This window comes from Panthera tigris, chromosome C2, assembly GCF_018350195.1.
Source record: "Panthera tigris isolate Pti1 chromosome C2, P.tigris_Pti1_mat1.1, whole genome shotgun sequence".
Lineage (NCBI taxonomy): Eukaryota > Metazoa > Chordata > Mammalia > Carnivora > Felidae > Panthera > Panthera tigris.
The window spans coordinates 95373515-95399086 of NC_056668.1; the positions used below are offsets into that span (position 1 = coordinate 95373515).

The following is a 25572-nucleotide window of genomic DNA, read 5'->3' on the forward strand; positions in this document are numbered from 1 at the left end:
AACAATTGGAGAGGCTGGAGGAGAGGTGGTTACAAAAAAGGTAACTGTCAAGCATTTTTTAAAATTGTTGAAAAACAAAATCCTTATGTTTAGAAAAGGCCACTAGTTGTTAACAAGATGTGTTTTAACACTGGAGAACAAGAAGAGTTGGATACAAATACCCCTCAAGGGACTTACAGTCTGTTAAGAGGCACCATAGAGATATGCACAAAAACAGCATGTAAAGAAGAGATGCTGTAGGATGTTGGTGATGAGGAGAGACTGTTTCCAGTCGGGAGAACCATATCAACAGTTTTACTGGAGGAGACGACGTTTGCCTTGGGTCTTAAAAGATGGGTCGACTGAACCTGTGAAGAAGTGTAATCCACCCTACACACCACTGCCTGCTTAATTTTCCTAAGGCACAGTTCTGATAATGTCATCCCTTTATTCAGTATTTTCAAGATCTCATGATTATTTTCTTTTTTTTTTTTTAATTTTTTTTAACGTTTATTTATTTTTGAGACAGAGAGAGACAGAGCATGAACAGGGGAGGGGTAGAGAGAGAGGGAGACACAGAATCTGAAATGGGCTCCAGGCTCTGAGCTGTCAGCACAGAGCCCGACGCGGGGCTCGAACCCACGGACCGTGAGATCATGACCTGAGCCGAAGTCGGACGCTTAACCGACTGAGCCACCCAGGCGCCCCAACTCACGATTATTTTCAAGATAAAGCCCAACGTTTTGTTTTTCATTCAAAGTCCTTCGTGGAATATGCCTGGCCTATCTTTACAAACCTGTTTCCGGTAAAGTGTTTTCTTGAATCTCATCACTCAGGCAGACTAAGATTAACACTTCTGGCCATACCTCATGCTTTCCCATCTCTCTTGCTATTTCCCCTATGTAGAATACCCCTGAATTAAAGGCAAAATTTGGGACTTTATCCTGAAAATAACTAAAGGATCTTGAAGATTCCGAGTAGGAAAATATTATCAGAACTGTGCTTTAGGAAGATTAGTGAAGCATTGGCATGTAGGGTGGATTGGAAAAGGAGGTTCTTGGAGCTAAGGAGCCCATGCTCCATGACCATATGTTGTATTGTCTGGGAGGCACAAGTGCACAGATTGCCCATTTAGTGTGCTGAAGAAACCTCTATGATTACTGATTTTGTAGAGATTGTGGACACAAAAGTTGTGAAAAGCTCAGCATAACATTAACACAACAGAAACAGATGTATCAAAATAGTATTCACTATCTTGGCTTCTCTGCATTGGTGCTTCCCCTGCAGCCGGAAATTAAAATGTCTCCTAGAACCCTTAAGAATGTCAAATGTCTTGGGGGCCCTGGGGGGCTCAGTCGGTTAAATATCTGACTTCGGCTCAGGTCATAATCTCACGGTTTGTAGGTGCGAGCCCCGCGTCAGGCTCTGTGCTGACAGCTCACAGCCTGGAGCTTGCTTCAGATTCTGTGTGTGTGTATCTCTCTCTCTACCCCTCCCCTGCTCAGTCTCTGTCTCTCAAAAATAAATAAACATTAAAAAAATTTTTCTAAAAAAGGATGCCAAATGTCTTGATGAGTACAATATATACAATTTCAGAGTTTCAGTTCAATGCCAACTAGCTAAGTGAAAACCTGGACACGAGTTGGATGGTAGTATTTTTGCCTATATACTATCATTTCTAAATGATCATAAGCCCAGACCAATTTTAGAATTATTCAGTTTCTCTATGCAACAGAAAATTCTTTTTCTTCAGCCTTGAAAAGTATTTTTTAAGAGTGTTTATAGAGTTTATCTGAAAATTTTTCTATTAAAACCCAGTATAACAGCACTGTATTTTTAAAAACATTTGAAGTCCAAATCTTACCATATATCAGACTTCTAGTACATCTACATGAGCTCTCAAAGTAGATAATTCAACAGATCAATTCCCACAGTTTCTTCTGGGTACAATTGACTCTCCATACAGAAATTGTTGTTTTTCTCAGTCTCAGAACTGTGGTATGCTTCCTTACCTTAACCTTTGAAAATGGACTGCTTATAAAACATTATGGGACATGCATCATCATTAAAAAAAATAGGGCTTTACCTCCATAGGTATGTTTCTGGGAAAAGTGAGTATAAATCAAATTTTTGTAAGTCAAATCATATTTTAAGTGTCTCAGGGGACCTCATTATTTAATAAAATAGCATGGAGAGAATAATCACATTGTGATGTGGCTTTTCATAAAGCAGGGCACACCTGTATCACACTCTGTCATGACTATGGGCTTCACTCTATAGCTGAGTTTGAGGGTAGCCAGGTCTGCTTGGACTCAAGTCAAGGGAATTAAGTTACTGAGTACTGAGGATCTTGTTACAAGGCAGTCTTCTTTATAAGCTGTGTCAGCATGGGTCCTATAGTTAGTGCTTTATAAAGATGTGGAAAATCTGCTATATCTATATGTTTAAAAGTATATTAAGCAAATTAACTCGCTTTGATGACGTCTATATTTTCTTATGTCAGCCACAATCATTTGTTTGAGTAAAGAATATTAAAGCAGGGCATTTGTAAATTTCACAGATCTTTTAGTTCCTGGCCGGGATCTAGACTCGATCAATAGGTTATGTATTGATAGTAAGCATAGCAACTAGATTTGTGAAAATCAAAATTTAAAAACACTAAACAAACAAAAAAATCACATAAACAAAATATTTTTTAAAAATAAAAAGCACTTGTTAATCCCATTTAAAAACACTGTCTCTTTGAATCGTCTGTGTGGCTTCCATCTTCCAGGGAGAGAATATGGTAAAACGGATACATTAGAGAGCTTTGAAGTATGACTTTGTATGTATTATCCAGAAAGGCTTGCAATCAGGCAGCCAGGGGAAGAGCCATGTCTCTGTCAGTGAGTCTCAGTGGCTCTCATCATGTGGCCCAGGCCCTGTTGCCTCATCTGAGAGATGATCAGGACACTGCTTGTATGGGATAAACTGAGTATAACCCTGGTTCATACTGTCATATTGACGGTAGGAACAAGTACACAAGAATCCTTGAAAATATGTAGCTAAAATCCAATCACACACACACACACACACACACACACACACACACACACTGGTGCCTATTCAAACTGCAATGTTAAGATTTAGTTGCACCAGCCAGTTTTATATACACCAAATGCCTCAGGCTTCAGCAATTTGAGGGGACAATTTACTGAGCAAAGAAAAAATATGTCATTATAGATTGGAATGGAAAAGGCAGTGTCCAAGACCACTGCATGCGCGCACGCGCACACACACACACACACACACACACTAAACTTTATCATTATGCGAATTATAGAATGACACAATTTGGAGGTTTAAGTAGCTCCATTTTTCAAATTTCTGCTATGCAGCAGACATTGCATAGTAGGTACTTCGTATATATTGTCTTAAAAATTCTCACAATAACCCTGTAATATATACATAGTCATTTCCATCATACAGAGGAGAAAATGGGGACTTACAGACATTCAGCAATTTGCCCAAGATTACACAGCTGGTAAAAGGTAGACCTGCGATTTATTTTTTTTTTATGCTTATTTATTTATTTTTGAGAGAGAGAGAGACAAGGCGGAGGGGCAGAGAGAGAGGGAGATAGAAAATCCCAAGCAGGCTGTGCAGCTGTCAGTGCAGTGCCCAATGCAGGGCTCGAACCCATGAACCATGAGACCATGGTCTGAGATGAAACCAAGAGTCAGACACTTAACTGACTGCGCCACCCAGGTAGCTTGGGTAAAACTGGGATTTAAACCTCCAAAGGTTTGACTCTTAAAATCTTTCCACTTTATTTTGCTATTTCAAAATTTATCTAATGTATAATGGCTCTGAAATCTGAATACTGCTATCTTTTCCTGACACTGGCAACCGTGGCTTCCGGAAGAGTTCCAGAATCTTTGATGGTATTTGTCCATCTTTGTAGTCCCCCAAGAGGGCTCACTTAATCATATTTACAAATCTAGCTTTTAATTCTTGAAGATCCCAACTTTTAGCTAGTGACCACTTAGAATGCTGACAGCTTCCAGGCTCCAGAACCACCTCTCTGAGTAATGAAATTAGAAGATCAGATGTCACCCAGACTCCTGAATTCTTTCTATCCCAGGTTAAGAACCTCTTCTCTAGAGAATATTATGGAGGAGAAAACTAGAACTTAAGTGTTCATACAAAAAAGCTTTAAATGTGGCTGTGTTCTAGGTTCAGTATATTGGGTGTGTGATTGAATTCAAGAACCTTTCAGAGAGACAACACCATACTAAGTAGTTAGTGATATAAAACAGTGTGTTAGCCTATAGGAAGGTGGGTTAGGGGTACGAAAAAGAGGTAATAGTTACTTTAGCTTTATAGTTCACAGAGCATTTTGAGACATTAATCCCGTTGAGGAAGGAATTTCCCTGCTGCACTGAGAAACCAAAGCGTGGAGAATATAAGGCATGGTCTCCTTCAAGAAGCCTATGGCTGAGAGAGGAAGGAAGACGTGGAAACAAAGAACTCTAATGTAAGGAGGGAGAGATAAATGTCAGCAAAATAGTGGGGTGGGGGTGAGAAGGAAGTGGAAGCATTTGTCATTCTGGGTGCTGACCAGAACCCATGAAAACCTCTCTGATGGCATTTGTCTTGAGTCCAGCAGTCAATTGATGAAGAGGGTAAGAGTTTCTCCAAGGGGGTAGAGGAGTTGCAGCTTTTGAAGGGATAGGTTCATCGACTCCATCCTCTCCCACGACCAAAGCAGACAGCAGGATTTGAAAAGAGGTTCAGTCATGGAGGTGTCGTGATCTAAGACAGAAGGGAAAACAACAACAACAGCAACAACAAAAAACCTGGCTAGGCACATCCTAGAGCAGCGTTTTCCAAACTCCCACGTTCAAGTGAATCTCTTGTTATAAAGCCAATTTTTGATTTAGTAGGTTTGGATTAGGAACTGAGATGCTGTGTTTCTAATAAAGTCCAGGTAATGCTTAATGTTGCTGATCCGGGAGCCACACTTAGAGAAGCATCCACTTCGCCCAGGAGCGTTAGAAAGGCAGACTGCTTGGGTCTCCACTCCAGACTTACTGAATCTGAATTCGCATTTCAATAAGATCCCCAAGGGATTCATACGCACATTTAACTTTGAGAAGCACTTTTCTAGGTTATTGTTTGATCGGTAGAAGGGGCTCAAGGAGGTCCAAACTTTCCCCGGTATCGCATACCAGCAGTCTGGTTTCTCTCCAGAGCTCCTGTTCCCACGGGCAAAGATTTGTGCCCCGTGAAGCTGCTCCTCCTGATCCTAAACCAGTAGCAACTCTGGGAGTTGATCGCCTCGTAATCCTCGTAGCTGGGTTCCTTTCCACCCCAACCGGCGCTTCCCCGGGGCGCTCCAGCTGTTTCCCACCCCCACGCCCAGGCAGCTACTGTGCACAGCTGGAGCCCTAGGCGGCGGGCGCCCCCGGAGCTGCAGCGGCCGGGGAAGCCAGGCGGGGGCGCCGCAGACTAGGCTGTGCAGGAGGAGGCCTTTCCGAGCCCGCAGAGGGCAGCCCGAGCGACCGGCGGGGGAGCGCGAGCTTCGCATCTGGTGCCAACCAGCACGGCCCTGGCGCGGCCCCACATTCCCACACGGCGGGAGTGGCGGCTCGCTACCTGGGAGGCGGCGCGCATCACCCCAACCTGTGTTTCATAAACCTGTTGGGAAATAGTTCCCAGCCTCAAGGGCCAGTAATCAGCCCGACCTTGTCTCGAAAGAACTGCTGATTATAATCCCCGAGCTGGGCGAAGGCCTCGGGGACCTAGATTTTAAGTCGACTATATAATACCATTATCATTATTATTAAAAAAGCCAGCCACCCCGCCCCACCTTCCCTTATATGCACTTCTGAAGTTGGGGGTGGAGGGCTGTTGAACGACCAGAGGGTTGCAGCAGGATTGTAAAACCTAACGATTTGCTAAGAAATCCGGGGCCGAAAAACGCAATTTACAAAACGGCAAGTTTTACAAGGTACAGAAGGTAACTGGGCAGAAAACGCACCGCCTCCCAACCCTCGCCGCGCGTGCTCGCAGGAGCTGGCTGGCTCCGAGTGCGCCTCTCTCCAGCCGCGCCGCTGGGGCCGCGCGAGGATTTCGCAGGAAGAGGAGGCTGCCGCGGGGCCTCGGACCCTGGCATCCGTGCATCTCAGAGAGGGCCACCAACGCTGCCCTGAGCCCCCTGAGGCCGGCGGCGCCCCTTCCAAGACTGGTCGCGGAAGTCACGCTTTCCCTGCTCCTCCTTGGCCTCAGCCCCGCTGTCTCTCCTCGCTGGTGTTTGAAGCAAGCATTTCACGGCGAGCTTTCCTTTCAGGGCAAAGCGCAGTGGACAGTTTAAAGTTAACACCTTCACGCGGCCACTGCTGCGGGGATGTGCGCATTTCCCCTTGCGTATGTGTAGGAGTGTGTGTTTCTCCAAGAATGTCAGACTAAACGGACAGTCTTAACATTTATTAAAGCCTACGTGTTCTGTCTCGAGGCTTATCGGGTTTGTCCAAACTTTTGTGTGTGTGTGTGTGTGTGTGTGTGTGTGTGTGTGCACGCGCGTGCGCGCGTGTCTCCACCCTCCTCTCGCCTCCCCACCCCCGCCCGTGCAGGGCGAAGTAGTCCTATATAGCGATGATAAATATCCCTGTTGATCACTTGATTGATTACCTCCCTGAAAGGTCACGCGGGCTCGCAGTAATTTCCTTTTGCCTAAGGCTCCCTTTTCACTTTTACTCCAGCACGACAGCTCCGAGTACACGGGATCTTTATTTTTTATTTTAACCCCTAAATGCAACCCCTCCCGAAAACAATGCAGACAAGAAAAATCGAATAAAATCAACTCGAGACCTTTTAGCTCACTCGCAGTCGCCTTCCCCATCTCGCTCCTTTCTTTCTTCTGGCCCCCGCCCCTCCTACTCCGACGCCTTCTCCCCAACTCAAATGTATTCTAGACACTATTTAATAGATGAGTGTCTTGCAAGTAAACTCGGGCGTCCCTTGGGTCAGCATTTCATGTCTGTGACTCTCTCTTTCTCCCGTGGACTAAAAATTCGGATTTAAACCACTAGACAAGCTATTAATTTAGCTAGACTACCCAGGGTCCTGAACCCAATTAATTTCTAATAATTATAGCCCAAGGGGGCTAGATAGATCTCCCTGCCTCTTTCTTTTATTGCCACTCCACGCCACCGAGGTCAGCGTATAATAATAAAGTGTATATTTTGAAAGCGATCTCCAGAACAGTGAGTTATTGCAATGAATGAAAATTGTTTCCATTTTGGCTAATTGAGCCCGTGGCCGAAAGCTAGAGCTCTGAGACTAAATAAAGAGGACTGTTTCCTTTCAACATGAAGAAACCCCTGCCTAGCTCTGGTCACCCAGCGAGAGTTTAATTTCTTAACAGCCAACCTGAAACCCAGCGTTGGGTAAACAGTATTAATAATTGCATTACAATGATTAAATTAATCTTGCTGGTAGCCAGGAGAATATAGGTTGAATAGCAAGATGTAAAGTTCACTGCACAAAGACAATAGGCCAAGAAATACCTCCATAAAGAATTCAAACTTTCTTCCAAAGATACAGTGGGGCTGGTTCAATTATAATTCGAGGAAAGGACAAGTTTCTGTTGCATGTAATGTATTGAAAATCAGTTCTTTGCCGTTTCTAGGATTTATTAAAGAAACATGGTTGGAGAAAGGGTATACTTCTCTTGTCCTCTTCAATGACCCCTCTTCTTCATCTCTGCTTCTCCTTAAAAAAAACAACAACAACAACAAAACCTCCAAAAAGAAAAAAAAACCCAACAAAACCTCCGACACAAAATATGACAGTAATAAAACAAGCAAATCCAAACAGTCCGTAAACTCAACGACTTTCCAAGGAGGCACTGTTTCCAGGATTCCCGTTTCCGTTGGAGAAAATGCAAGAAAACGTTGGTACTCATGCCCCTCAAGGAAACGAATTTCAGGAGAAGAGAAAAAGGTGGGTGGTGGGGAATCGGGCAGCGAGGGTAGCTCGGCCAACTTGTTGGAGGCCTCTTGTCTCTTGGGCGAGCGACAGCTTGGATGTCCCGTCAAAGGATTTTGGGAATCCGTGGGGCCGTTGACCAGAAAGTCACCTGCTTGGGTCTCACGGCTGAGACTTGGGACAGGTGGAACTGACGGGGTTCACGTACTTAGAAGTGGGAACCCGCCCAGGTCGGCACGCTCAGGCAAGCCGCGCTGCAGGCGGCGAGCGCAGTCCGCTGCTTGCTGGGCGTTTGCTCCATCAGGTTAAACACACTTGAACTAGCAACTTAGCTTTTTTTTTTTTTTTTTTTTTTTTTTAACTAATACTCAAGGCAGAAAGCAAATGAGGAAGAAAAAGAGAGAGGGAGAGAAAGGAAGAAAGAAAAGAAAAACCCAGCTTTCAGGTTTGAAAATAAAAGTGATGATGTTGCGAATACTTTACTAAAAAAACAACAAAAAGAATGATGCCTTGTCTAGTCACAATGCTTTGGCCCTAGGGCACAGAGGAGTTTGTGTTTATTATTTCAGTTGGAAGAGGTTGGATTTGCTCGTGTCCCGAAACTCTTGGAAAGACCAGGCATTCGCGGAGGCGGCCGCGACCCCAGGGACTTTAAAAACGAGAAGGGGAGGGTGTTCCAGCGACGCCTCATCCTCTTGCTCTTCGCCGTCTAGAAAAGTTGACGGATCTTTAAGTTTGGGGACTCAGATTTGATTTTCTTGAGTCCTTCATATGCTATTCAGTTCCCTTCACAGCCCCTACCCCACCCCTAGCCCGCCACGTGGTTTGTAATTTCTCAGCAGAAACAATCACCGCAGCTTCACAGGTGGGTTTTCTATTTAATCTTGGGTTTGGTTCCATGGTACCTTCGTTTCCTAGAAAATTCTCTGGCACGTCTCTTAACCTCCTCTCCGCGAGCGGACCAGGATATATACCCCCCGTGGGGATGAGATGGAAGGAATTAATGAGAGCAGTGGAGGGGAGGATAGTAACTCCTTTTTATTATTTTTTTAAGCTCCCCGGGGCTGAGGAGGTGAAATGAAAAGTCCAAGGCTGAGCCTCCTACTGTGCAGGGCACTCTTCCTGCCTAGGGGTCTCCTTCTCCCTTTCTGCGGGAAGAGGCCATTGAGGTTCTGACAGATGGGTGGGGCCTGATCCTCCTGTGCCTTCTCTGTGTCTTTTGGCCAAGGTGAGGGTCCCCAGGGAGTCCTTAAACTGATCAGAAGCAGCTTCTGTGAACATCTTGATGGCCAGTCTAGTGTTTCTCTCCCTAGAGATTCTATTACCTTTCTGATGGTTCTCAACCCCAACTTCTCCTTTTCTTCTGAGGAAACTTAACTGTTCATCTGAGGGAAGGCACTCCTCCATCTAAACTGAGAAGAGCCAGTGAATTCGAATTCACAGACCTCTGGGTACCCAAAGCCTGGTGTTTTTGCACCCACCTCTGCTGTGTAGAAGTACATCACAGGGCAACAGGAATTGTAGCAGGATTGGACCCCCCTCCCCCCACCTGCCTTTTCAGTCCAGAGGGAATGATAGAGTTCTCCTGTGCCCATCTGGTGCTTACCAGAACCTTCTCTTTTGGAAGTTGTTTTACTCCTGCTCTGTGTAATTACTTCATTTGCTCCCTTTATCTTTTCCTTACATTTCGACATTACACGTCTGTCTCTCTTGGGACCTTTACTTGGTTCTCCAGGGACCTCTATCTTACCGCCACATGCTCCCAGAATTACACAACTCTGGAGAAAGAAATGGTGGGCATCCTTAGCCAGGGTGATCCTTTGAATTTTGATTTCCTCAAACAGAGATATTCTATGAACCATTGATGAACCCCTCTTAGGGTTGAAACTTGCTGTTTGCTCACACTCCCAGTCCTAGTTTTGACAGTAAATGACAACTGGCACAACAGGGTATTCTCAATGATCTCTCTTCCCCTCCCCTACCTTTCCTAAACTCATGCCCAGGACTTGCTTTTCTTTTCCTTCTCCTCTAACTGGATCATCAAGGATGTACTGTTGCAGCACAGAGACTGAAAAGATTGTAATTTTCTTTTACAGTGTCTGGCAGGATTTGCAACAGATATTAATGGGGACATAAATAGCTCATGGAAGGTATTGAACAAAACTGTTTAATGCAAGGCAGTTGTACCAAGAGAAAATCTATATGTAGTTGAGATTGATTCATACCTTGAACACAGCTGGCCCCTTTAGGATTTCCCCATTTCTATGTGCCCACTTCATTGGTAAATCCTGTAATTAAAGCAAATTCCAACAATTTATTTTTTTTAAGTGTGGGAAAGGAACCCCCCCCCCCCTTTCTTATGACCCTAAAGGTTGTGGGTTTAAGCAAGTGAGTGAAAATGGCAGGCAGGCAGAGCTGGGGCAACCGGAGATGGGGGCAGCGGTGGGGGAGGCCGGAAGGTGACGGCCGACCTTAGGGAAGCAGGAGGTCTTGGATGTTAAATGCCCGAGCCTGCCCGGACTTGGGAATCAAAGGTGATCATTACTACTTGATGGGAATAGACCACTGAAATGTTCCAAGAATGGCAAGTATTGGTAGTATACTTAACATCGAGAAAGAAAACAGTTACTTGTTGTACTTTCAACTCCGAAAGCACAAGCCGAAATAGCTTCAGTAGCAGTAAGAGCGGCGGCAGCAGATTTCCTGAAGTTCAGGATGATTCTCACTTTCTCCTGGATCATTTAAGAGTCCTGTCCTTCTAGTTCTTTAATATGGAAAAAGGTTTTAAAAGCCCCACTTCTTGTTTTCTCCGTGGATGTATAGAAAATTTCCTGCAATTTATGGTGGGAAAAACAATAATAGTAATGATACAGGCTTATAGGTGATTCCAACACGAAATCAGTCCTTTGCCCTAGTCTTTTTATTCCCCCCCCCTCCCCGCCTTTTTTGGGGGCGAGGTGTCTGCTCCCCTCTGGCTCCCTGTGCTCGCTCCCCGCCCCCCGCCGCCCTCCCCGTGGCTCCCTTTCTCCGCCTCCTCGGCGATTGCCATCTGACAAGATCTCCAAATCAAAGTGATAAATCGCTCCAAACTTTTTTTGGCGGCGCTGAGATGTTGGAGGGGCGTCTAGCGCGCATGTGCGAAGGTGTCCGAACTGACAATGCTGGAGAGATAGCGAGTGTGGATTGAGAGAAAGGGAGAGAGGGAGGGAGAGAGAGTGAAAGAGGGAAAGACAGAGAGTGAGTGTGTGTAAGTGTGTGTGTGTGTGTGTGTGTGTGTGTGTGTATGAGAGAGAGAGAGAGAGAGAGAGAGAGAGAGAGAGAGAGAGAGAGAGAGAAGCGAGGGAGGGAGCGAGAGGGAAAGCAAAAGAAGGAAAAGATCCAAGAAAAAAAAACCCCAACCACACACCAGCGGCTGCAGGACTGGGCACAGCATGAGATCCAAAGGCAGGGCAAGGAAACTGGCCACAAGTAGGTGCAATATCCCTTTTCTATTGGCTTTCCCCCTCCTCTGCCATCTTGCATATCTGTCTCCAGCGCTCCGGGAGGGAGCGCGCAGCTGCCTCTCGCGCCGGGGCCCCGGGCGGAGGGCAGGCGCAGCGCAGCCCCAGCAACCTGCCGGTCCCAGCCTTCGCGCCCGGCCGCCCGCGCTCTCGCTCTTGGTTTGGGCGCCAGAGGAGCCGGGGCAGCCCTTAGCCCTGTGCACCGACCAGCTGTGGCAACCCCGGGGTGGGGGTGGGGGTGGGGGCAGCCAAGACCGGGGTGGGAGGGAGAAGAGCGCGCGAGAGCAAGCGGGAAGGGGTGGGGTGGGGTGGGGGGGAGAGAAGACGAGAGAGTCTCCCCCTCCCCTCCCCTTCCCCCCAGGCGGAGGAGAGTTGCCTCTGGCCAACCAGCTAGTCCCGGGTATGGGAGGGGGAGCGGGGGATGGGGGGGCGGTCTGGGGATGGGAGCTTTTTCGAGCCTTGGTTTGTTTCTGGGGTTTGGGGTGGGTGGCAGGCTCGGAGGGAGCCACAGTGGCGGCGGCGGCGGGCAGCAGTGGTGGAGTTGAGAAAAGTTGCGAGGCGGCCGCTGGAAGTTGCGCGGGCTGGCGGGCTGCGCCGAGCTGCGCCGAGCGGCGGTTGCGGTAGTGGGCGCTGTGCGCTCGGCGGTGCTCTGCGGCGTGCGCCGCGCGGCGGGACGACTGGGGTGGGGAGTGGGGGAGACGAGAGTGGGGGTTGTAGTCGCAGTGTGTGTGGTGGTGGTGGTGGTGGGGCACAGGCAGTGCGGAGCTACCGGCTCCGCGGAGCCAGGGGCAGGTGAGGAGAGGCCAGGCCCCGCGAGCGCGTGGAGAGTGAGGAGTGCAGGGAGCGCAGCCAGCGGCGACAGCCGCGGAGGAGAAGGGGGCCGAAAGGGCCTGCTCCCGCTAGCGAGCTCCAGGCTGGCCGGGCGCCGAGTGACCCCCAGGGGGCGGGCTGCCGGGACCTTAGGCCGCTGAGAGAGCGCGGCAGAGCCTCTTGCTCTATTTCTGGATGCAGCCGGGGTCTCGGGTCACTCACCCTCCCCGGCGCCCCCTGCCTGCCCGGCGTGGAGCGGCCTTGGTCACGCGGGACCAGGGAGATTGGGTTCAGTGCAGGGGTGGCAGGGCCCCCATCCCCCACTCTTCCCGCAGAAGTGTTAGGGGACTTCGCCTGGAATTGTCCGCTGAGCCGACACTGTTTGGAAAGGCGGAAGCCTCGATCGGGACTCTAAGCGCTAGGAATGGGTTTGCCCAAAAGCTTCTACCACAAGTCTAAGGGGACTCTGAGGTGCTGAGACCCGGAGCAAACCCTAGCAGTCCAAAGCCCTCTCCTCGAGGTGTCAGCTTGCGAGGCTGGAGCAGCCTCGGGAGGGGACAGGCCGCCGTTCGCTCTCCCACTCGCCGAAAACAGCTAATTGTTTTGCTTGTGGACCAGAGAAAGGGGAGATAGGGGTGGGTAGGATGCTTCTCCCCAGGAAAATCCCCAATCTCCCCGCCCTCTTCTCTCTTGCATATTAAAACCAAGTACGTCCCCAAGCCTTCCAGCCTTCCAAGTCCCCTCAGCAGCCGCGCCTTAAGGCAGCGGCACCTCTGCGGGCTGGGTTTCTTTGGCAGTGGGAATCCAAGGTCTAGCCCAGCGAGATGGTGTCATCGTAGGCGTCTTTCCAGTGCTTCGTCCAGTCCTCACTCAAGCACTCCTCCACTTCCCAATACGTTTCCTTTCACCCTGGTCTCTGGGATCAACCTAAATATAGGGCTCTTGGGTCATCAGTACATCTGTTTCTTTTTTGGATGTTGTTCATTTCACTTAGCTGCGACACTGTCAAAGAGAGCCAGTAGAAGTCCTGTTTTTTTCTTTTCACTTTTAAATGAGGCCGATGTCTTTATTTTCATCTGAGGAGGAATTAAATGTACATATGCTTGGAGGCCTGGGGGCTTGAATTCCGGCTAAAGGTTTGGAGTGTGTGTGTGTGTGTGTGTGTGTGTGTGTGTGAGAGAGAGAGAGAGAGAGAGAGAGAGAGAGAGAGAGAGAGATTGGAGGCTTGGGGGGGGGGAAGAGAACGGTTTTGGGGGGGCGTGGAGAGCCTATTTCAACCATGCCTAAATTATGAAATGAAAGCCGAATGCTTTGCGCCTGATCGCCCGGTATCCGCCGAAGTGAAAGCAGAACACAAAACCCTTCGAATTTTCTTGAGCAACTTTTTTCAACTGTTTTAATTGCCAAGCTATACGCCGCCCTATTAAAACATTCCCGCACGCACAGCCCGCTCAACATCCAGAAACAGAACCTCGTTTTCCGATCTGATGAGACTTGTCATTCATCCAGTAGGAGACCTACTCATTTTGTCTCTAGTGTCTCTAAGGATGCCGCCGCCGCTGTCTGATGACTAGATAGGAACTCTTACAAACTTCCCTTGCTGACCCTCGGGTTCCCGCTCGCGCTGCTCCAGCTGTTGCCACCGCGCAGCCTGCCCCGGGCAGGCAGAAGCGCTGCTTTATGCAATTCTTCAGTTACAATCTGGGTAATAAAGGAAATCATATCAAACTAGGGATTTTTTTTTTTTTTGTATTTTAAAGCGCTATTTCCTTCCCCCTCTGCAGTGCGTGAGTTTCCTTGCGCGTGGCGGAGATAGTCAGTGACCCTTTGCCGTGCTGTCCAACGAAAACTTTGCCGCTCTGTCTCACCCGTTTCTTTCTTTTTCTGGGTTAGGAAGAGGCAGTGTGACCAGCCTACTTTAAAAAGCACACCTTTATGCTTTTTTATGCAGAGTAAACACTGCAATGGAAACAAATCAGATAGGAACAGTAGTTTTCTGGATTCTTGTTATTCTTTTTGTCTTTTGTAAATTTCTTTGGTGGCCAAGTCCTGTGCTGGTCTTGCCTACAGTACAGGATCCCATGGACCCTGACAGTACCTACTGAAGTTAAGCCCAGAATGAATGCACTGCCCATTTTCCAACTTACAGTGCTTGATATATATATATATGTATATATATATATATATATGTATATATATATACATATATATATATATGTATATATTTTACACAATAGTTGAAAACGATAAATTCGTTGCAAATCATTTGGGAGGAATAAACCTTTTAATTAAAAAAACAAAGAAGGGAAAAGCAAGAAGATTGACATTTGTACTGTCTAAAGCCCTTGGCTTTTATTCCCATCTTTAAGAAAAGAAAACTAAAAACCAAGCAGACTCTGGCAAGCGCCGGGAGGCTTCCCAGCGGTTTTTTTGGGCAGCTAGGATAGCACCTGGGCGGTGCCAGAATTGCCAGTTGTAACTTTTTTTCTCCTGGCGATGGGGAAGAAGTCAGGTTGGGTCTGCCCAGCTTGTCTTGAGCCGAAACACTGAAGCAACCCCCCCACCCCACTTCCTTAAAGTGACACCCGGCAGGGTTTCAATCACAGCAACGAACGAGTTGCAACGTGTAACCCCCCTTAGCTACCGGGCCCCCCAGAAGTCTCGTAAAGACCCAGAAGGCGATGCGCTTAGCAAGACCCCGGAGAGGGGGCACTTGTTACTTGTACACTTGATCTCTGTTTAAAAAGAGGCTCTTAAATAGCTATGGTAGATGACGACCCTCCCTCACGTGCTTAAACTCCTCACCTTAGCAATACGTGAGACAACAAAGGAAACCTGCACCCAGGTTCCAGCCTGCACTCCCTTTAAACCCACCTATTTGTGTTTTTCTTCACTCTCAAAAAAAAAAAAAAAATCGAAATACAGAGCTCTGTTTAAAAAACATATTTTACTTGTTTATTTCAGACTGCTTTTGAGGAGGAAAAACGCTCACCCGACGGAGGCAGAGGCCCCTTCTAGGAAGGCGGTTTATTTGCCATTACTTGACCATTACCCTGGCTTAGGGCTTCTTTATTGCATTTGGCACTTGGAGCGCAGTCTTCCTGCAGCATTTCGATGTGTTTCGCCAAAAAAAAAAAAAAAAAAAAAAAAAAAAAAAAAAAAAAAAAAAAAAATCTATGTTTAGGAGAAGGTTAATAACGCTTTTCATCCCCCCACCCCACCCCATCCTAAACACTGTGGAAGGGTATGGTTCATTAACTGCAGAGGCAGGAAGGCTGGAGAGAAGGGCTCCTTTTTCAGGCTTTTACTTGTGGGGGCTGAGAAGTCGCAGGTCTGGGCGACGCTGTGCACGTGAGTGTGTGTGGAAGTGTGCGTGAGCGCGTCTGTGCGGGGTAGCCCAGTTCTCTGGCTTTCTAAGCAGAGGCCTCTCCCTACTACCCGGGCCAGGCCTCCTCTGCCGACAGACATTCAACACGTAGGACGCTTACTGAATAGAAATTAACGCGTCATTCTACGCAATTTTTGCTTTCTTCTTTTTTTATAAAGTTGAAAGCACTAACTCTGTAAGCGGTTTCCCTTTAAACATCTTGTCGTTTGGGAGTTTACTTTGTTTCATTTTTGCAAGTTGGGGCCAGGTTATCGCTGCAGACGTGGCCTGGGGCAGGAAGGACAAGGATGGAGACTCCGGGGGCAAGAAGGGCAAAAGAGGGCAAAGGAGAGCTGACTTGTTGCCCTCCGCATGTCTAGCTCGGTCCCCTCTCTCCCTGCACCTCCTCCCTTTTGCCTCTGCTGGAAGCGGCCCTGAAGTGGAGAAACTTGACTTGTCACCTTCTGGCCAGTGGCTCTGTCCTGTTCCCGAGGTACTCAGCCCCTGCCACTCCTCATCTCACAATTGTCTCAGACAGTGGGAGTGGGCTCAGTTGAGGAGTGGGGGGGTGGAGCTGGGGAGGAACCTAGGGGCGGCGGCCGTGTTCACCCAGGGAGGACCCCCGCACCTCCTGCCTCCCGCTGCTCAGCTCCTGGCTCCCAAACTTAGGCCAGAACTCTGCCCTCTCCAGCCTCAGAAGTGCTGCGTGCCTGGCCCACTGCTTCCCTCGAGCGTGGTTTGCACTGACGGTGCACACACACATGCACACGCGCGCACTTCTCTCTCTCTCTCTCTCTCTCTCTCTCTCTCTCTCTCTCTCACACGTCCGGGGTTAAGGAACACTCACGTGAGGAGGGGCAGGCATATCTTCATTCACTCTCCCTGGTAGGGGAGAGAGGGACTGGGGAGGGCTGACGTGGGGGGTGGAGAGACTGGCCGGAGGAGACAGTCACACTGTAATGATGCTAGGCACATTTTTCTGGAGTGGTGGTTAACCCTTCCTTGGCTGGAACCCGTGCTCTAGGCGTTTTCTAAAAAAAGGTCTGTGGGGTCTGCTTTTCTCTGTGGCTGGGCAGCCCAGTATGAATCATTAGTTCCCTCCCCACCCCATTTGCCACGGTCCTTTTTCTAAAATTAGATTTCCCCCTTCCCACTCTTCTGGCCTTCTGAGTTTACTAGAGAATATTCAAGGAAATTGGCTGTGTAGTGAGAACAAGTGTGAGGAAGAGGATAGAAAGGAGACAAACAAATGGAGTGGAAAATAAGAGAGGGAGAAAGGAAGACAGAAGCAGTGGGCTTCTACTTCCAGATTTCCCGTTTGCACACAGGTTGATATGATATTTTCCTCCAGCAAATGAACAAAAGTATAATCCTTGTGAATTACCCTTGCTTACATGCCATACAAGAAACTTCAGAGGTGTTTCTACATAAGGAAGAAACTGTTTACAAAACTCTTTCAAAAGTGTTCTAGTTCAGCACTAAAAAGCTAAACACACTTGCCCTCCTTTGAAGTGCCCGGGCGAGGGCAGCTTATTTGAGTGCGGTTCAGATATTGCTGTGGGTATAACTAATGGCCTCTACCTATTTAGCTCAAGTGGGAGGAGAGAAAGGCCTGAATTCCTTGTCCAATAGGTCCCTTTGGAGACTGGGTTCTGGCTCCTGGCCAGTTCTGTACAATGTCAACATTGAATATTTGAATTCCCAGACTCTATTTAACAAGTTTCTAAATAAATAAACTCATTGTGTGTCTGTGTTTAAAATTATTTCACCTCTTTCATAAAAGCTACAGCATCTTATTACATTGGGCTTGCACATTGATTTTTTTGAAAAATAAACAAACAAACAGAGCTTAAGGCATCTTAATAGGCAGAGCTTCACTGTACGTATGTATGTTTTGTAAAGACGGTCTCTCACTTGTGGCTGGGTAGGTGCTATTTAGACGGATCTTAGGTTGGTCTGCATGCTGTCATAGCGAATTATAATAAAAAATAAAGCTAAGTTCAGAAAGTCAGTGAGATATTAATCACATGGAAAGGGAGGCCTGAATGTGTAACTGTAGTGTCTTTAGATATTTGATAATTTTGTCTGCTGGGTCCTATAGGGGACAGGGAGATTCACTGGTGTGTCCTAAATGGCTATCTGTAGACTCCCCCAGTCCATAGGTTTTGGTAGATGTAGAACTCTGCCCAGATGGTGTTTTCCTTCTGGGCATTTTTTCTTTATGTGTGTCTGTCTTTATAAGTTTGAAAGGGTAGATACACAAATGCTATCCTCATGTTTCAGTTTGATTTTGAAAAAGACTACACGAATTCTATGTTTTTACTAATCTCTTTAGCATTTAAACACCCACAGCATTTTAATGCAGATAGGAACATACTTGTTCTAAGAAGTACATGCTAAATTAAAAAAAAAAAAAAGCAAGCTCTAGTCCTCCTAAAAGTGTGGACCCCATCTGGAGTTGTTAGGAAAGAAAGTGGAATTCACTCTAATTTATGTGTATAAAGTAAAACATTATTAAAAAGAATGGGATTTGAAAGGACACATAGCAAAACCCATAAGGGTTCGTTGGTAACATGGAGAGCTCAAAGCCAAGAAAAAAATGCCACCAACTCGTGCAAACCCTAAAATAGACTACAATGACCTCAGCCATTTTCATTTTCAAAAATAATAGCCATGATTAAAATGGGGGGAATGTTTTACTTGGAACCCTACTCTTCTGCATTATTATAAAAGCTGTTTTGTGGTTAAGGAACTGTTTCATTATAGAAAAAAAGCAAGTGAATTTTTAATCAAATTCCTGACTCTTCAAAAGCTCTTATTCTTGAATTACTTTTTGTTTTAATTTTAGTTATTATTCTTATTCATTAACAAACATGCTCTTGGCTTGTATATTCTTTTATAACAAATCTAAGAAGAAGTTTTATTTAGAAAAGAGATTTTGCTAGTTCCCTTAGTAAACACCTGCCTAGGGGTCACCGACTATAAGTAACAGGAAGGACCAAGGCTTTCTTAACCTTGCTCAAGAACTTGCCTAAAGGAATTAATTTTGTGTGTCAGAGTTGTTCAAATTATGACATTTGCGGAAGTCCTTGTATAGAGCACTTGGTGGGCTTTGGCAATGGGCAGGCTTGGATACAAATATCAGTGAGAGCTCTCTGTGTGCATGGACAAGCCACCTTCCCTTCTTTCAGGAACACTATAAATGTGCTCATCAGAGTTTGAATATGGGTGTGGTCCCTGATTGAATAGCCAGGTCATCTACCACTCACTGAATGCCTCTGAATGTACCTTTCCTTGTAAAGTGGGAGTAAGAATACCCACCCATCTTGGGCTGCTGTGAGGGTTAACTGGGGTGATGCATGCAAAGTACCTAAGTCAAAAGTGATCACTCAGCAAATTTGTCATTTTCCTTCCAATGTATCCATGAAATTTTCTGAAGAGGATTTTTTTTTAAGATTTTATTTTATTTTTTTAATTTACATCCAAGGTAGTTAGCATATAGTGCAACAATGATTTCAGGGGTAGATTCTTTAATGCCCCTTACCCATTTAGCCCATCCCCCCTCCCACAACCCCTCCAGCAGCCCTCTGTTCTCCATATTTAAGAGTCTCTTCTGTTTTGTCCCCCTCCCTGTTTTTATATTATTTTTGCTTCCTTTCCTTTGTGTTCATCAGTTCTGTGTCTTAAAGTCCTCATATGAGTGAAGTCATATGATATTTGTCTTTCTCTGAGTGACTAGTTTCACTTAGCATAATACCCTCCAGTTCCATCCATGTAGTTGCAAATGGCAAGATTTCATTCTTTTTGGTTGACGAGTAATACTCCATTGTATATACATACCACATCTTCTTTATCCATTCATCCATCGATGGGCATTTGGGCTCTTTCCATACTTTGGCTATTGTTGATAGTGCTGCTATAAACATGGGGTTGCATGTGTCCCTGAAGAGGAATTTTTTAGACATATTTCTCTCTGCTCTATTTTTTAGTAAAGTCTAATTTTTAGAAGTATTTGCGTATATATAGTGAGCATTTTGTATGTCTTCTCAATAAATCATGCCCTGGGAATAAATTTGGGCACATTAAAACTGTAAACTAATCCAGAATAGGCAGTACATTTATTCCAAAAACAGGAGAATCTTCCATTTGGGGAGGGGGCACTGTGTAAATAAAATGATTGGAATTTTAACCTTGCTCCACTGATTTTGGCATTGAATGCACACACACGAAATTTAGTTGTGCATACCCTCCAGTTGTCATTAGACCATAATCCCTGTGTACGAACATCTTTTTTTTTTTAATTTTAACTTGTTTTATTTTTTATTTTTTAAAATTTACATCCAAATTAGTTAGCATATAGTGCAACAATGATTTCAGGAGTAGATTCCTTAATGCTCCTTACCCATTTAGCCCATCACCCCTCCCACAACCCCTCCAGTAACTCTCAGTTTGTTCTCCATATTTATGAGTCTCTTCTGTTTTGTCCCCCTCCCTGTTTTTATATTATTTTTGTTTCCCTTCCCTTATGTTCATCTGTTTTGTCTCTTAAAGTCCTCATATGAGTGAAGTCATATGATTTTTGTCTTTCTCAGACTGACTAATTTCACTTAGCATAATACCCTCCAGTTCCATTCACGTAGTTGCAAATGGCAAGATTTCATTCTTTTTGACTGCCGAGTAATACTCCAGTGTGTGTGTGTGTGTGTGTGTGTGTGTGTGTGTGTGTGTGTGTGTGTATATATATGTGTGTATATATATATGTGTGTGTATATATATATATATATATATATATATATATATATATATACCGCATCTTTATCCATTCATCCATCGATGGACATTTGGGCTCTTTCCATACTTTAGCTATTATTGGTAGTGCTGCTATAAACATTGGGGTGCATGTGTCCCTTTGAAACAGCACACCTGTATCCCCTGGATAAATACCTAGTAGTGCAATTGCTGGGTCGTAAGGTAGTTCTATTTTTAGTTTTTTGAGGAACCTCCATACTGTTTTCCAGAGTGGCTGCACCAGCTTGCATTCCCAACGAACATCTTATTTATAATGGAATGAGTTTTGTAAGTCACTTTACCACCCTAGCTGAATTGCTCTTCTCTAAGTGAGGAGAATAGACTAGAGCAGAGCTTGTAAACTCAAATGCCTACAGAAATTGGCAGGTGCAATAAATGAATGAAGCAAGGTGGGTGTAAGCACTAATCCATCTCCTATTTTATTTAAATTCTCGACACCCAGCCTTGTATTCCAGAACAAGACAGAGTAGTGGGGACTGTGGCAAACCAGGAGTTCAAGCCTTGTCTAAAGGAGGCAGCTGCTACTTAGTTCCAGCTCACTGCTGCCACTTGGATAAAGGGCTCAGTGCTGCTGGGTCTTCCAGTTTTTAGGAGAAGTCACATACCCGAATTATTGCTTAAATTTTCTCTACTTTAAAATGTTGACTCAGCTAAAGGAAAAAACCCACAACAAACAACATTCTGCAGGTCTAACCGAACACCTCTGTCTGCTAGGTATAGCTCACGGACCCTGGGTTTGCAACGTCTGGATTAGATGACTTCCAAGGGTCCTTCGAAGTTCCAATATTTTACAATATCCACAAGGCTTCCTGAATATTATCTTGTATTTTTAAGATCCTTATCTCCCTGCTCCAACCCAAAGTTAATGTGTGTGTATGCATGTGTGTCTGTATATGCGTGTGTGTGTTTTGATAGGTGGAAGTACTTATTACAGAATCTGATATCTGGCCATTTATCTGGAAAAAAAGTTTTTCACAGCCATGTTGTGTCTTTCTTTCCCTCCATGCCGCTTTATCATTAATTGGCTTAAGAAAATAAACGGAAACACTCGCTCCCTCTCTCATAGCCACTGGCCACCATTCTTTCTTATTCTCACCCAACCCAATTCTTTGATTTGTGGGCTGGGGGTTGGGAAGTAAATCATTAGGCGATAGTTTTCTGTGGTTTTCCACAGTGGGAGAAGAAGCGATTTGGCTACTGTGGGTATAACAGAGGAAGAGTTCACCCTTGCCCCGTAGGAGGGTCCAGATGTCCCACCCTGTCCACGTGTAATTGAAGAACCCAACTGATTTTTAAGACATGAGCCTAAGATGAAGAAGTTCGTTTTTAAGGGATGACTGTATTATTGGAAAAGAGTGGCTCTCCTTGCAGGAAGGTTTATATATATTCAGGGGACATTTGAAAGTAAACACACATGTTCTGGTTATTATCATGAGCTATATTTCTAGCACAAGTGGTAGGTAAATAACAGGTAAAATCAAGTCCTAATTAAGTCCTAAGGACTAAAAGGACAAGGTATGTTGATGGAATACCAATACAGTAGATTCTCCTAGTAAAATTTGGACTGAGCACTTTACAATATGTAAATCAGTCCTATAGTCAAGGGACTGATCAACAAATGCTTGTTACTATCAGTTAACTTTGTTGCAAAAACCATCAGATCATGGGATGCTTTTATAGGAGTCTTTAGAGTAGTGATAAGCCATGCCTATGGGCATTATCAGTGGGTTATCAGATAACCATGCTCCCATTTTTACACCTGACACTGAAACCTAAATTCCTTAGCCTGTTCTATAAGGGCCTCCCACTCTTGAGTCAGAAAAATGTGGTGATTCTGAGCCCGGGTTCTGACTCAGATTGACCTGGGTTGGAATCCTGACTCCACCATTTCCTAGATGGGTAAAATGGAGGCAAGCAGCTAAAAGTACTTACCTTACATGAGGATTTGATTAACTAATGCGTTTAAAGTGCCAGAAATACAGTAAGAGCTCAACACATGTTCATTATTATTTTATTACCTTTCCAGGCTTGTTTGTCTCCCTACCCAAGGCTGCTCTATTCAGCTTAACTTGTTTGCTCATTCCGCTCCTCTTGCTCTCTTGCCAGCCCAGCCTTCTGTTTGGGTCTTCCAACTTTTGGCCACAATGTTGCCTTCATCTGTAAATCTACCAGACTGTACTTTGACCTTCAAAATCGAATTCCTTCTTTAAGAGTTAGTTTAAACCCTCTCTTCTTCATGAGATTCACTTTTATCACTCCTGAAGATACGATTTCTCTATGTCTTTTCATTCCAATAGCGTGGGATTATTTTCACTTACCATCATTTTCGCATTTTGTGATAAAATCCTTGTCTTCACTATCTCTATCTATCTATCTATCTATCTATCTATCTATCTTATTTTTTCTAGCTAACTCATAGAACTCCTGGAGAGCCCATTTCTGGTTTGCACAGTGCTGATATCAGTACAGTTGGGTGATGGTGGCTAGCGATGTGCTTTGGTGGATTATGTGAACCCCTTCAATTTCTTTGCCTGTAAAACCTGCACGGCCAGGTAATGTCAGCACTAGAATTCTGGGATATCTGACACTTTAATTGCATACTAAATCCACAATTGGCCTATTTTGACAGTGATAAACCACCTGGAAAGCACATTTGGAAAGTAGAGTATTATTCCTAATTTTCACCAGTAATGTTCCTCATTTTGCCAGTGCAGGTACAACCTATGATTCTTTACTTAAATTACAAATTGTTATTGATCTACACTTGATCTTAAGGTTTATAGAACTTCTGCAATGGACCTGATTCTGGAGACTGTCAGTGGAGTCAAGGTGGATATGGTGAAACATTTTGTGGACTCGTGTATTTCCCAGGGACTTGGGGGTTAGTCACCTTTACAAGTCATCACAAGCCAAGTTTTTACAAAAATTGTAACCCCAGTGTAGGCAGTATTAATATAGATCAAAGCAACATGAATTTTGCTGTATTTTTTAATGTACATTTATGATTGAAGGCTCTTTTGAACAATCTAAGGCTGATAATGATGTTGCACTGAGTTTTACTTTGTCGATTAAATTAATCCCACTCATCCAATGGGGCTTTCTTAATTCAAATGCAACTATGACTTCTCCCTCCCCCGCCCCCCAGAATCCCTATACCTCATTCCCTACTTCCCCACCCCTATTCTACAAATTCCTTATCTTTATGTAGAAAATAAGCCTATTAGTGCCTTGGACAACTGTCCTCAAGTCCTGAACAATTAAGGGTTTCAGTGCCTGTTAGGAGTTTCCCCTCCCCCAAGACTAGCCAGGTGCAACTTTTTATCCTGTTCTTAGGATTGCTGTTAAGGTTTTTGGGAGTCTCTTTAAGTGAAGGGCAGAGACTAAGAGCCATGGATTTTACACTTTGGTGCTGATTATAGACTTTACCTTTAGCAGGAACTATGAAATTAAATAGTAATAAAATGTTTCATGATAAGATGATAACAAAAATGAATGGAGGGATGGAACAACTATCTTGGTTTCTGCTAGAATCATGGTTGGTGACCTTCTTTTGGGTCTCAGATACTTGCAAGAATCTGATGAAAGGTATGGAGCCTATCTCCAGAAAATGCAAATATGCATAAAGATTTTCATATAATTTCAATGGCTCGTAGACTTATAAGTTCCAACCATAGATATTGCAGACTCATGCGTGCTCAGACTTGATTCACCCTAGTATGTCTATTATATAATGTCCTAATGTCTTAACCAGTCTTTTTTTCATTATCTTAGAAACATTTTTTTTTCTGATTACAAAATTTAGCTTAAAAATTGTTTTTTAAATGTTTATTTTATTTTTGAGACAGAGAGAAACAGAGTATGAGCTGGGGAGGGGCGGAGAGAGAGACATACAGAATCTGAAGCAGGTTCCAGGCTCTGAGCTGTCAGCACGGAGCCGGACACGGGGCTTGGACTCAACTGTGAGATCGTGACCTGAGCCGAAGTCGGATGCTCAACCGACTGAGCCACCCAGGCACCCCCAAAATTTAGCTTTTTTTTTTAAAGTTTATTTATTTTTGAGAAACAGAGAGAGAGAGGGTGAGAGCGCACAAGTGAGAGAGGAGCAGAGAGAGAAGGGGACAGACAGAGGATCCAAAGAGGGCTCTGCGCTAACAGCAGCGAGCTGGATGTGGGGCTCAAACCCACAAACCGTGAAATCCTGACCTGAGCCTAAGTCTGACGCTCAACTGACTGAGTCACCCAGGCACTCCTCTGATTATAAAATTTATACAGACTTCTAACAATTACAAAACTACAAGACTATATCACATGGAAAATGAAAGTTCTTTGTGGTCCTCCCTCTTCTGTCACACACTGCCTGCAGATGACCACTGTTTATCACTTAGTGTTATGTGTTGTAGATTTTTCCCCCATGCATTTATTAGTACAGGCATATTCATAGATTTAGAACTGTTTAGAGGAAGTTGCATTTTTCTTTTTTAAGACTTGGTAATATACCTTGGACCTTTCCCCCATCAGTATGTATCAATCTAACACATTCTTTTAAAGGCAGCAGATCTTCCGTTGTTGGGATGTCACACATCTTATTGAACCAGTCCTCTCTAGATGACATTTGGGTTGTTTCCAGTTTTCAGAACAGAACAGAACAGAGTAGTTCCCCAAATCAGGACTATAAGGGAAAATGAAAGTGAAGTATACAATTAAAGGAAGCTCACAGTTCAGGGTGAAGTGTGCTGGCCTCTGAGCCATTGGCACAGCGGGGCTTTGGGAAGGTCATAGAAGGTTGCCTCACCCTGTCGGGACAGATCAGATTTCCAAGCACCCTTATCCCCCTGAGGGACCAAGGGTTGAAGTCCAGAGCTGAGGTAGATTTTTTAAGACCCACTGTCATATATCTGTGATTTGCAAGCTTATTGGATTTTTTGGACCTCATATTTATGCCCAATTTTCATTTTTTCTCCTGCTACTGAGATTAGGCTGTAGCTGAAATCAATCCACAAAGCTCTAACTGGATAAGAATAAAGGTTTTGAGTATCAAGTTTTTTTTTTTTTTTTTGGGTAATTTCTTTGTTTGCATGGTCCATTGTTATCACACTGCCTTATCCTGTATATACATCTTAAAGACCACTGATGTGA

At 44.9% G+C, this 25572-nt stretch overlaps 1 protein-coding gene and 1 long non-coding RNA gene across 7 annotated transcripts in view; one reads left to right on the forward strand and one right to left on the reverse strand.

Annotated features, from left to right (window-relative positions):
* Nucleotides 1–8607: 8607 nt before the first annotated feature.
* Nucleotides 8608–10620, reverse strand: LOC107179154. 2 transcript variants are annotated; one of them, XR_001509727.2, is made up of 3 exons: nt 10580–10620; nt 10176–10238; nt 8608–8659 (listed from the first exon to the last, which is right to left on the reverse strand). It is a non-coding gene; the product is annotated as an uncharacterized LOC107179154 (long non-coding RNA). The 2 variants fall into 2 exon arrangements; XR_006222022.1 differs by lacking the exon at nt 8608–8659 and adding an exon at nt 9575–9728.
* Nucleotides 10621–11285: 665 nt separating this feature from the next.
* Nucleotides 11286–25572, forward strand: part of MECOM (MDS1 and EVI1 complex locus) — a 555566-nt gene continuing 541279 nt past the window's right edge. For all 5 annotated transcript variants that reach the window (XM_042998288.1, XM_042998290.1, XM_042998289.1 and 2 more), the window contains exon 1: nt 11286–11418. In XM_042998288.1, the coding sequence (XP_042854222.1) occupies nt 11382–11418 (37 nt within the window). In that variant the 5' untranslated portion in view covers nt 11286–11381. The remainder of the gene's footprint in view (nt 11419–25572) is intronic.